At 41.4% G+C, this 12,715-nt stretch overlaps 1 protein-coding gene across 1 annotated transcript; it reads right to left on the bottom strand.

The window, feature by feature from the left end:
- Positions 1-1,017: 1,017 nt before the first annotated feature.
- On the bottom strand, positions 1,018-11,558 carry pacsin1a (protein kinase C and casein kinase substrate in neurons 1a; the record flags this gene model as incomplete). The annotated part of the gene is made up of 9 exons (XM_083974910.1): positions 1,018-1,293; positions 2,792-2,988; positions 3,460-3,566; positions 3,674-3,794; positions 5,051-5,226; positions 6,338-6,493; positions 7,619-7,854; positions 8,002-8,158; positions 11,499-11,558. 9 exons carry the CDS (start codon positions 11,556-11,558, stop codon positions 1,184-1,186), a joined length of 1,320 nt encoding a protein of 439 aa, XP_083831036.1. The 3' UTR covers positions 1,018-1,183.
- Positions 11,559-12,715: the final 1,157 nt, after the last annotated feature.

The following is a 12,715-nucleotide window of genomic DNA, read 5'->3' as shown; positions in this document are numbered from 1 at the left end:
TAGTACATTCATGTCCTGTTGGAGAGGCTTCGATCTTCAGACAACAGTCTGCAGCACAGTAATGCAGCGACATGGCTCCATTGGCCCCTCGCTCTGGAAGAAAAGTGCCCCAGCACAGGCATTGTTCAAAACCCTCCTCCCCTACTGCAGTGGCACCCTCAAAGAGATGACTTGATCCGGCTTCGCTCAGAGGGAATGTATCACTCATGTTTCTTGTTAGCAGTAGTGGATTAAAATAAGACCTGAATTACTGAACCAAGAATGAAAGCTTCTGCAGAAACTGTGAATCCTTTCCATGGTTTGCATGAAGATGATATTGTGATGCTAAGGGAAAAAAACAAAAAACAAACATAAAATTGGTTCATCAACAAGCTTCCTCTCATGGAAACAGAAGCATGTGCGTGTCCAGAAGCACGTGATGCCAAAAAGTGAACTCTGCATTTGTAGTTGAATGTTGCATCAGGTTGTTGTAGCCTTTTAAGGAGGCTGCAGGAGTCAGGGAATGTACGTTGTTGCATAGCACATGCTGCTATGCAAGCTTAGAAACAGTTAGAAACACATAGCACTGCACACACCGGAAAAAAGGTTGGACCAAATCACAAAAAAAAAATAAAATAAAAAAAAGAGAGGAAAGAAAAAGAGGATACTGTCTGTGGTACTTTTAACACTACACAGCATTCCTGATGTAAGAATGACGACTGACCACACACAGCATTAAAAATGCTACACAAAAATGGCATCACACTGTATATACACAATGCAGGTTAGAGAAGCTCATCTTCGTCGAATGGGCATAACTGATTATATTATCTTCCCATTTTCACAAGAGGACAGACTGCAGGATACTGCAAGTTTAAATAAGCTGCATTATATGTTAAATACAGCTACACAGAGAAGCAATGTGTTCCTGCACTGTCTTGATGTTATAGTTGAGTGTGTATATACTGGAATAACTGCTGCTCCTGTTTTTAAATGTGTAAGTCCACCCACCCCAAATGCTGGATAAAATATATTATACTGATATATTGTCTTTTTAGGTTACTAAGTTTTTATTTAGGCAAGACTGCTTGGCGCATCTGTTGGGCAAGGGATGTGTTGCTCTTAAGTCTCTGGCTATGTGCGGTGCAATTGGATGGGACAGTTCAAGCTGCCTCCAATGGCTTGTCCTTGTCCAGTAACGTGACTAGATTGGCTCGACGTAATTGGCCGGGTACAGTCCCTCTCGGCCGCTGTCCAAACGACCTCTACACCAGCCTTGCTCGTCTTCGTCCTCAGTCTTGGTCAGTTCATCACCTGCGAAGGAGACACCACTCCGTAATCAACACGCAGTCTCATGTCAAATTGTGTGAGTCACTCTTATTCCGAAAGGAGGATTTGTGAAAATACTGCTCCATATTTCTGCTGATTACTGCTCTCTAGATTTGTATATTACACAACATGGCCAGAGCTGTTATTATAGAAATACTGAGGTCAATTTTTCACATTTTGTTGACGTGGTTAAAGAAATCTTTAAGAGGATCAGTTGAGAAAATATGAACTTGTGCGTGTGCAATAAAAATGAAAACACCACCAGTAGCTAGTTATTTTTTTTTATCCAAATAAAAATTCCCTGGAAACTGGGGTGAACTTGAAAACCGCAGGCTGGCTCTAACTACAGTAAACGTTTAATTCACAGTAAAGAGAGAGGTATTGATTTTCTAGTCTGACTGTTGGCAAGAAATAAAACTAACAATTCCTTTTACTGCATTTTTAAAATGGTCTAAATGTTTTTTTTTTTTTAAGTCTTCATCGTACAGTTATGAATCAAGCTCTGGTTGTCAAATGAAAAGTTATTGTAGATAGAAGGTTTTAGAATCAGCCTAAAATATGACCATAGTGTTGTTTTTAAATTGTTAGATGTAAAGTCAGTTGTGCAGATTGAAATGAAAGGTACCATATGGAGTTTTTCATCACTTGTAATGCTGTGAAATATAATTTTATGTGTGGGTCCCTGTTTTTATGTGTTTATTATTTAATTCCTGCCCATTGTCTCATATTATTCCACTCATCTACAGGTGGCAGTAAAGATCCAAGACACACAGGGGCTGACCAGCAAAATGCAGGGAAGAAGAGATCTGACACTTAAACACAAACAAAAGAAATTTGCTTTGCAAATGTTTTCTGAGGAAAGAAAGGCATTCAACACGTTGACGAGGGCTTGAGGATTTACATAATAGCACTTTGGTGAGTAATCACTGAATGTAAACACATGTTGTGTTTGTTTAGACTAGAGGAAAACTCCATAGGGCACCTTTAACTTTTTGTTCAAAAAAAGAGCTGAGGAGCTGTTATTTGCATGTAGAAGTGTTTAATGACTTAAACACACCTTATCCCTGTGAGGTTAAAAATAGCATGTGAGAACAAGATGAAGACGCACAGCTGTGGCTTCTTTAATAGTCATTTTTCTGCGTGCAGCTTGTCTTTAAGTGGTCGGTCATGTCACTGTGTGCTGATCTAAAAGCACTTTCTCAGACCCTTGCCCAGAGAGCTTGTGTTAATTGGTGGCAAGTGCCTGTAATTTGTTTTCCATGTGGCCATTATTGACTAATCACAGCTATCTTCTGAAGAGGACGAGAGCTTCAGAGCAGAAATTAGAGCAGAGGCAGAGTTGATGATTTTTGGCCACCTGTGTGCAGTTTCTCATCTCATCTTAAAGCTCCTGCCCACAGCGTCCCAGCTCCTTTATACTGTACATTAATAACTTAATGAGTGCATGTGAGCTGCATGATGTGTTGTGTGGCTGAACATTTACCTGCTTTGAAGGTGAGCTCGTCCTGCTCCTGGCCTTCATAGTCATAGAGAGCACGTACACGAACCCCTTTCCCAGTGCTGGAATCCTCTTCAAATGAATTCCCGTTCCCACCATTTTCATTGCCGGAGTACGCAGCGGGCTGCTCGTCATCGGACCACTCAGTCGAGTAGGCTTGATTCTTCTCATAGCTGCTCACACTGGAGGTGGGAGGAAATACAAGGCAGACTGAAACGCATGCAACTAAAAGGCAATACTTTTTCTGATTGTTAACAAATCCCAAAAACAAGATCCAATCAAATTTTGCTTGTAGGCTACAACTCGTCCCCATGTGTCATGGATCTTGTTCATTGTTTTAAAAACACAGTTATTTTGAATGAATTACAAAATTAGATCTAAACAGATAAAATACTTTCTCTTGTTGGAATTAATTATAGTAAAAACTGCAAAAATAATCATATTCAGAAGGATGTTTGTCTTCAGTAGGAATTAACAGGGTTGACAGTGAGAGACACAGTGGGTGAGTGGGAATCCAACACATCATGGGTGAGACTGATTGGTACAAACAAACACAAGTACCTTTGATGATCAGATCTGATTCGTATCTTATTAAAAAGAGTGTGTTTAACTGTGATGGATGTGACTGTAAACAATAGATCCCCTGAACTAACCTGCTACGGTCACCAGGGGGAGCCACATGGTCGGTGCTAGGAGTGGGTGGGGCTCCGTCTGGTTTCTTCTTCTTTGGAGGAGCACTGGCCTGGTCTGGGTTGTATTCCTGGTGAGAGAGAGAGCGAGGAAACACATGGACACAGATTAAAGAACAGTAAAAAAAAAAAGAGGAGAAAGTTTCATCTCTTTCCGGCTGAAAGTTTGATGTCGTACCTCAAATGCAGGCCAGTTCATATGCATCCCAGGACCGTGGTTGTTGCTGAACCACTTCAGGTCCTCTTGTGTGTTCGCAGCCAGGATCGTGCGCTCCAGTTCTCTGTATATTGTGGAATAGCTGAGGAGAGGAGAAAATGGAACAAATAGTGACAATGAGAGCGCCAGAAGGGATCTGGGGGGTGGTGGGGTGGAGGGGTTGGTGGGGGGTGGTGAGGTCTGCCAACTTGGCAACAGAACCCACTGTGTAGTTCAAGTTCTGGGGTTGACAGAGCTCCAATATTGGGGCATGAAAAGACTGAAGTGTCTCCCTGAGTTTTCTGCCGAAGCTGGAGCCCCCACCAGCTGAGTTATTTGGCCTGAACAATCCCAGCTTTGTAGAGGGATTTCACTGTGTTGTCACAATCTTCCTAAATCATTGCAATATGTAGCAGATCAAAAGTCTGATTACCTAAAATGAGGGATGAGCTCACTGATGTATCCAAATTTTACACTTTTTATACACACAGCCTGGTATAAATGACCACAAACAGTCGCACCACTGAAGCTGGAGGATGAACAGAGTGGAAGACGTGAGCCACACTATGTTTTATGAAACAGAAAATTAAGCATTTAAATTTTGGACAGATGAGTGAATTCCTTTCTCCAAAAGGCAGTGATATAACAGCACGGTGACGGCTTCTCTGTAGATAATAATCTGAAGCTTTATTCAGTGACGCTGGATGAATATTAAATACAAATCATTTGTGCATATTTAAGCTATTTCAACATGATATGTGACACATGGATAGACTATGGACGCTCGGTTATACGACGCCATTGAAGGCAGCACGGGTGTGAAATGGTTGAAATGAATCGAACAGGAGGTGAATGATGAAACCAGTGCAGCTCTTCACACTCTGAGGAGCCCAGCTTAACCATGACGACCAGAGACGGCACGGTTTGGTTCAAGAGTCTGAAGAAGGATCGTTGTTTGTAACACGCAGGTTCAAAACAAAACAGCCAAGAATATGACAAACATTCACCCTTGATAAAAATGAGTTTGGCAGAGACATCGTTGAGTGAATAATCAATTCATTAGTGCTGTGAGTCTGAGCACTAATGAGGAGCGTATGGCTGTTTGAGAAGTGTGTTCAGATTAATCAATCTGAGGTGAACTGTACTGAATGTGACACAAGCAATCAGACTAATCTATTACACATTTGTTTGCAATGTAAAGGTATTCAATCCAGCTCCGGCAATCCATTACCCATGTGCTACACGTGCCCATAGTGCATTGAACTTTACTGTTCACTTTATATAACGACTGATAAAACCACTCAGAGCCCAGTGATCCTGAAACAGCAGCAGCACCGTGGCTCCTTCAGCCGGACTAACCTTGGGTTCTCAGTGAGGTTAAGGTGGCGTTTGATGTCCAGCAGGGCCTCCTTGAGGAAGGTCAGCCTCTTGACCTCATGCTGCTGGCACTGGTCAAACACCTGCTCCATGCACTCCATGTACTGTGGGGTGCACTTGTTCAACTCCTCCAGAGACTTTTCATACTTTTCTTTAGCCTTCAAAAGACAAAACACAGAATTAGCTTCAAACTACAAGGGATAGTTCATCATTTTTGCCAAATTGGCCCATTGCCATAATCCATAGTCATGGCAGTAGGTTCGTTACCTTTAATTGTCGGTGCAAGCTGTTTTTAAAACGGCGGAGCAGAGCCGCGAGCTGCTCAGAGCTACGCTACGGAGGCTAATGGGATTTCTTGGTTTCCCTCATCAAACTCATCAAATACACAACCCAACAACTCTAAAACGCTCTCGTGGACAAGTTGTGACCTGCACATTCAACACGCTATGAGACAATAATGTAATGTTATGAGACAGAGTTGTTTTCGATGCAAATGCAGAGACTGCTTGCTGAAAAACTGACCCTGACGGGAACGTGCATCAGCGGTTTTGCATGAATTTACCTCTAAAATAACTCTGTCTTGTAACGGTTCTGTTATTATAGTATGTCAAAGGCCCAATCAATTGGCTTAATCAATAGCCATTTAAAGCCCTGCCAGGTCACCAATGTGCAGCAGCAGTGAGACAGAGCCTGGAGCAGGGAGATAAGACACGGTGAGGCTTTCTGCTCTGTTTGCAGAGAAAAATGAGAGAAAATGCCAAAAATGTTCTTTCTTTTCTGTATCTGTAAGAACACAAGTATTTACCGTATGTAGTTTATTTTGCTTTTAACCCATTGCTTTCAGTTTTTTTTAAGCATCAAATTGTCAGTCATCTGGCTCTGGACAGGCTTTCTTGCCGAGGTTGAGTAATTAATTCCTGCACACATGAATCCAGCTGTGGCAGTAGGTTTGTGGTGCAGGAAACAGGTAGACAGTACACATTGACTGCACATACACAGTGTGCACAGCACCTGCCCCCCAATTCTGATTCCAATAGGAACTATGGGAAATTCATTTTTTTCTTTTCTATCTAGTTTTCTATTCATTTGACTTTATATTTCCATAACATGTTATATACAAGTTTATTCTTTCATAATCCCCTTGTATTTCCATATTCATTCATTCTTTTATATATTTTTTCGACACTCCTATGAGTCCATCTGCACCTTTGATTTTTTAGTGAACTCAAACTAAGACAAAAGGCTTAGCCTACTTGATTTCTGCCTCACCTTCTGGGTATCCTGTTTGCATTTGTCCACTTTCTCGTGGAGTTTCTTCTGCTGGTCTGGTGTGACAGAAGCCTCGGTCTTGCCGTTGGCCTCTCGGGTTGCAGCCAGCTTCTCCTCCTTGCAGGCCATGTGATATCCTTTCTTCGCTGTCTCCATCTGCACGTCCAAACACACAGAGACACTGAGTAACTCAGATACATGATTTGATTCGACCAAAGCAACAGAAGGGAGTCACATTTCCTCATCTCAAAGCAGGAACGACCTTGTCCCGACAGGCTAAACAGGATATTGTGGTAACTACATAAATATTATGGAGCAGAGCTATTTTTGCTTTTTAGAATAAAAGACTGAAGTCCTTGTCTAAGTGCTTAGTATCATGTGGAGCCATCTTGTAGACCTACCGGTAAACAAATCTTCAAAAGGACCAAATTTAACTTTGAACGTGGGACTTTATCGTTGATTTTAGGCTGTGAAGTAACAACACAGTGTCTCTCTACGATGAAAATGAAGACATAGTACTCTTACGACCGATTAGTGAGTGACTCTGTGGGGGCATAACATTTTTATTTGAAGAATTACCCTCAAATGAATATATTTAATTGCAAGGCTCTTAGCTGTTAATTAGGAAACATGCCAGTATATGCACCATGGGTGCAGCCATAGACAGTGTGATGGAGAAGCTCCAGGACTGGTCTCATGATGAAATCATTACAGAGCAGAATACGTCTCTGCTGTTCTGAGATTCAGAAGGTGGAAGAAGAATAAGGAATTTTGGCCTTTTGTATTATAATTTAAGTTTAAATAAACAAGTATTTCACATTAGTAGTAGTGTTAATGAAACCATACAAAGACTTACATTGATACTTGTATCAGTAGTAGGATTAATTTAAAAAAGGAAACGGATCCATCATTTGCCAGGTCACATCCTGCGTTCAAGAACACTCTTATTGCAACAGTATTTGTTGCTCTTGTTGTATAAATGTGCACCATGGTCACCTCTTTCATGTATTTACTTTATTTTACCAGGAAAAAAGAGAGACCTGGAGTTCTGTACTAAAGCATGTGTATAATTTAATACTTAACAGAGATGAAATGCATCACTTTTAGCTTGGTGGTCATTAAGGATTTATTGCTCCTCACCAAGGACCCTAACCGTAACCCTTTGGACAGAACTCGCTGTGTCTTCTTTATGCTTAGCTAAGCTGTTTCCTAAAGTATTTCCCAGGTTAATGGTGTTAATCTGTTTTACCACAGACAGTGAGGATGATCGAATATCCTCACCTCCTTGAGCTTCTTGGCCCACGGTTTCTGAGCCTTCTTGAAGCCTTCCTCGGCCTCTTTAGCCTCTTTGAAGCCTCCGATCATTTGCTTGTGATACGCCTCCTTCTGCCAGTTCTTCACCTTCTCCACATCTTCGTTCGTCAGGTTGTTCTTCACGTCCTGGTGTAGCTCGCTCACCTTGTCTGCCTCGGTCATCACAGCCAGCCAGGCTCTCTCCACGGAGCCGTACTGTGGGCCTGGGAGTCAGAGGAAACGATTCAGTCAAATACGACCACAAAGCAAATATCAAACTGTGTAAACAGAGCTTTGGCAAATTAAAAGCCGATGTAAAGTGCATTAGTTTATTGAGCTACTTATTTTATTGACCCTCTCCAAAAGCTGACCTTTCTCAATAAGCTGTCTCCACCTCTTGGACCAGGCAGTTAGCTGATCACCGTAGGCTTTTTCAATCTTGGCACGTTCCTGCAGGCAGCCCATAAGGTCATTGCAGAGCCGATGGCCGTCATCGAATCTCTTGACAGCACGTTTGTAGTTCCCCACCTGAGAACAGAGAGAGGGACAAACAGGTTAAAGAGGGGAACTCACGAACATCTGCACATGAGGGGAATGTGCCATGATACTAACTACTGTACATGTCTGCTATTCACTGACTGAATGTGAGGTGTGCGAATCTCTGTGAGTGTAATGAGTTGGTAGAATATCAGATGTTGTTGCCATTTAATTTTCAAAATATTCACAGTTATTGTAGGTTTTGTTCTAAGCAAAGAAAACTAGCGAGTCGTATTAAAGTATGAGTTGATTTCATTATAGAAACGTCACATAATCGTCATTTGAATACACTTTTATTTCATTTTATCTTTTGATTTATTGAGATAATGATGACACATTTTATCTCACAGCACTGAGGGAGTATTGTTCCATATATTAATTTCTTTCTTTTTTATTTATTTAAATAATAAAATAAACGTGTACATTTTCCCATACTGGTCAGTATGTAAGATGTGAGCACTGACTATGCTAAGCCAAGATGTGAACATTGAGTAGGCTATGTTGCTGAGTGTCATCGCGAATGTGTGTTATTGTCTTCCAAATGTGTATTTAATAATGTGTATAGAATGTGTTACCTTTTTCTTTTTTATGTGGTATTTTATTGTTGCTCTTTTTAAAGGTTGCCCTTTACAATCAGGAAGAGGGACTAACGATGAAAACTAGCTAACTCGGGTGCATTTACATTTGTTTTTTTTTGTTTGTTTTTTTTACAGTGTTTTATTAATGTACACTGTCCTTTTTCAAATAAACTAAAAAAAAAACAGTTCTGCAAGTCCTGACTTCAGAGAGGACATAATGTTTACAATGCCTCAACTGTAGGACTGTTGCATTGGACTACATCACTTTTAGCTGAGAGCCAAGCTATCATGCATTTTGTTTAAATCCAAGCAGGATGCTGCTTCAGCCATTTTCATTTTCTGAATAAACGTAGAAAAGCTTCTCTGAGCAACAAAGAAACAACCCCACTGTCTTCTCTTTCAGATCTTGCCACCTTAAGTGAGGCTGCCTTAAAAAAAAAAGCAATGGCAGGCTGCGTGGCTCCGCCTCCTCAGTGCCTGCAGGGGGCGTGAGCTCATGGTGCATGATGAAGGAAGGGTACTGAGGCAAGAGGGTGGGGGGCGGGGGATGCTCGTGCCTGTGCATGTGTAGTTATGCAATGACATGGGCTTGTGTTTGCCTATGTGTGTGTGTGTGTGTGTGTGTGAGTGTGATTGTGTGTGTGTGTGTTCAAGAACTGCGACTGCTTTAATCCTCTTGAGTGGTGTAATGCAGGCAGACAGATTCTCAGGGACAAACGAGGATGTAGAGACAGAAATACATAAAACCTCAGATGTGTGTGTATGCACTGTAAACACACACTGTCTTATACTGTATATATATATACAGTATATATATATACATACATATCATACAAACATGAGACATGAGGAGCGTGTGTGATGTGCTCGCTGGCTGCAGAGCTGCGCTGTGATTGGTCCCGACATGAGCCTGCATGTGCTTACTATTTGAGATGAGAGAGCTGCAGGGAAGCAGTGAGACAGGTGTGTGACGGTGTGAGTTTTGGCCGGTGTGACACACTGCCAACTCACACCGACAACAACACACAGGCTGACTGGTCCTACACATGAAAACACACCTGAGCTCTTGTATTTTTTTTATTTCAAGGCTAGATTGTGTTTCTCAGCCTGGTTATATCGGTCATATTGACGTTTGTGTTGACAAACTAGCAGGAGCTGATTCTATAGACGCTATAGGCAGGTGCTGGTGGTGAAAGGCCGTCTCAGAGCAGCCGTTGACTGAAGCTCTTTGTCTTTGTGTCTCTGTGGCTACGGGCCGTGATACAAAGAAGACTCTGTACTGAGGGAATTCATTAACGCTAATTTGGTTAGAAACGCACACACACACATACACACGCACAGACATAGTGCATTACAGCACAAGTGAAGATGGATACAACCCATATGACGTTTCTAACTGTTGTGATGTGGTCGACCGCAGCACAATCTACAGTGAATATGATTTTTAAAACAGGAGGAATTAAACTTTCTCTAAATGACAAATAAGAGTGTCTGTGTCACATTTAGTGTTTACATCTTAATAAAAAGTATTTACTGTGAAGCTGGCAACAAAGAGAGGATGGTGATAAATATCTAAACATACAGTATGTTAATCTTCTTCACCCGTTTAGTTTGGTATAAATATTTCAGGAGAATGATGGAAGATGATTTATACCAGGAACATTATTCTTTCATGATGAGAAAATGGATAGGTACTTTGTAAAAAAGTAATTAAGTTTGTTTTAAACAGCCTGGCTTCACTTTTTCTTTTTCTGATGAGTAATTATGCAAATTTCTTCCAAGAAAAAAAGTAAGTTTAACCATTATTACCATGAGAAATGTGAAAAAAGAGTTAAGAGTTTAAAACCTAATCTCATATCTTTAAAAAGTACATGTCCATGTTCACAATAGTAATGCGTTTGTTAATCGCTGTCATTACTCATCAGCTCTCTTATTCTAGACATCATTTCTCTATTGTTAAGGCTGTCAGACCACTGTGCTTTAGAGACACTATACTGACAAGTGCATGCTGTGTATTATGGTCTAGATCGAACAAAAAGAACAGATCCAGTTTGTGAGCTTTCATTTAATTCGCCTGTATTTTCAGGGCTGTGACCAAAAATACATACACTGCAACTTTCCACTCGCATTACTGTTTGTTAGCTGCACTTCTGCCTAATGAGGTGGAGGAATTCCTAATTAAGGTCACCTCTGGAAAGCTCTGACTTTAAAGCAACACTTAGACACTGCAGGAAATATGTTTAGAGAAGAAAGTGTCTGCTTGCTATACAGTATATAAAGCTATAACCAGCAGCGTAGCTTAGCATAAAGACTGGAGACAGGGAATTCCACTGGCCTGTCTCAAAATCAGCTCACTAGTCTAAATCTCATTCATTAACATATCAAATCTTATTTGTTTAATCCATGAGGCAGATTTTCTTATGAATGGTGCCTATGGAGACAGCAGCAGGCATCAAACCCGCCTTTAAAGCGTGAAGCCACATTACAATCACATCTTTCTGCAGTGTGTAACTACTCAGATGTGGCAACAACATCAAGTGAAGTGACCCTCGACGGGTATCAGACAACATCATCACGACTTGAGACAAAATTTCCGTCTGAGAACTTAATGACCGTAATCTGATTTCCATGGTGTCAGTGGTGGCTGCTTTGATTGCAGAGGGCCAAATCAATACAAGACAAAGAGAGTGAGTGAGGGGAGTGTTTGTGTGTGTGTTTGTGTTGCAGGGCAGATGCCGACGGTGTCTCTTTACCTCCCAGAAGCTGTCCATGGTGTCGTCAACACCTGCACTTTCATCGTAGGAGCCAGACATTTTCCTGGATATGGCAAAGCACTCTAATGACTAAACCTGTCCTCTGCAGCGGAGCTGGGTTCCTCATGCACTGAAAGAGACAAAGAGCAACAACAACAACAACAACAACAACAACGTGAGACAGTAGTATAACACGACACAAACAGAGAAAACAAAGCAGCACAGTGAGTAGGAAAACATGGCCGAGCTGGCCTCTGTGAAATGATGAAGAGCGGCAACGTGGCAATTTTCCTTGACAACTGGAGGGAACCTTGCATTGTGAGGGTTTCTATTTGAGACGTTTATAATAATGAGATATAAATAGTCTCCTCCGCCATGCATACAGCGCCTCGCCCTGAGGAGCGAGAGGGGGCATCTTATATTGGCGTGTCCTAGAAAAGACACCACAGAGAGTGGAGCATCATCACACAGCTCTGACCCTGAATCCTTCCTACAGAGCAAACCGGCATGACACATTAAATCTGAACAACAGATGCACAGCGGCGGCGTACATGCATACACATGCATCATCGCAAAAGTTCAGCAGCCGGGGAACCACGTTTTGTGTGCAAACACGAGATCTTGTAATCACTAAAACACTAAAAATAGACCGGAAACACACACACACACACACATTAACACGAGATCAACGCGCCAATTTTCACACGAAGCTTTAATAATGTGCTTTAATCACCGGTTCCTGCTGGATTTCCTCCAGCGTTTAAGGTGATTTATATTTATTTGTCTGACGTCTGGTCGATATCTTACCACCAAGGTTAAAACAGAAGAGACTGCCGGATGCTATATTGGTATCGAACTCTGTTTGAAGCCTAATCCATTTTACCCACATGACTAATGCTTCCCCCTTGACAGAGAGCTCTTCATTGCTCTGCAACAACCAATATGACAAAGCAATAATATACTGCATGTGTCTAATACTACTGATGATAATGCCTCTGCTCTAACATGGTTTCTTGGTCTTTATAATTAAATGTAGCTGATTGCGGTCATTATCTAATCCTGCACATGGTCCAATAGTGCAAAATGCATCTTTATTATAGCTGTTAATAAAAATGATAAAGAGTTTTTCACAGTGCCATTAAGAGCACCGACTCTTTTTCATTGATTATTAGAATACAAAGTCCAAATTAAGTGTTAGTTAAGCGTGCTGGATAGAG

Source organism: Trachurus trachurus, assembly GCF_905171665.1.
Source record: "Trachurus trachurus genome assembly, chromosome: 7".
Lineage (NCBI taxonomy): Eukaryota > Metazoa > Chordata > Actinopteri > Carangiformes > Carangidae > Trachurus > Trachurus trachurus.
This window is presented reverse-complemented; position numbering and strand designations above follow the sequence as displayed.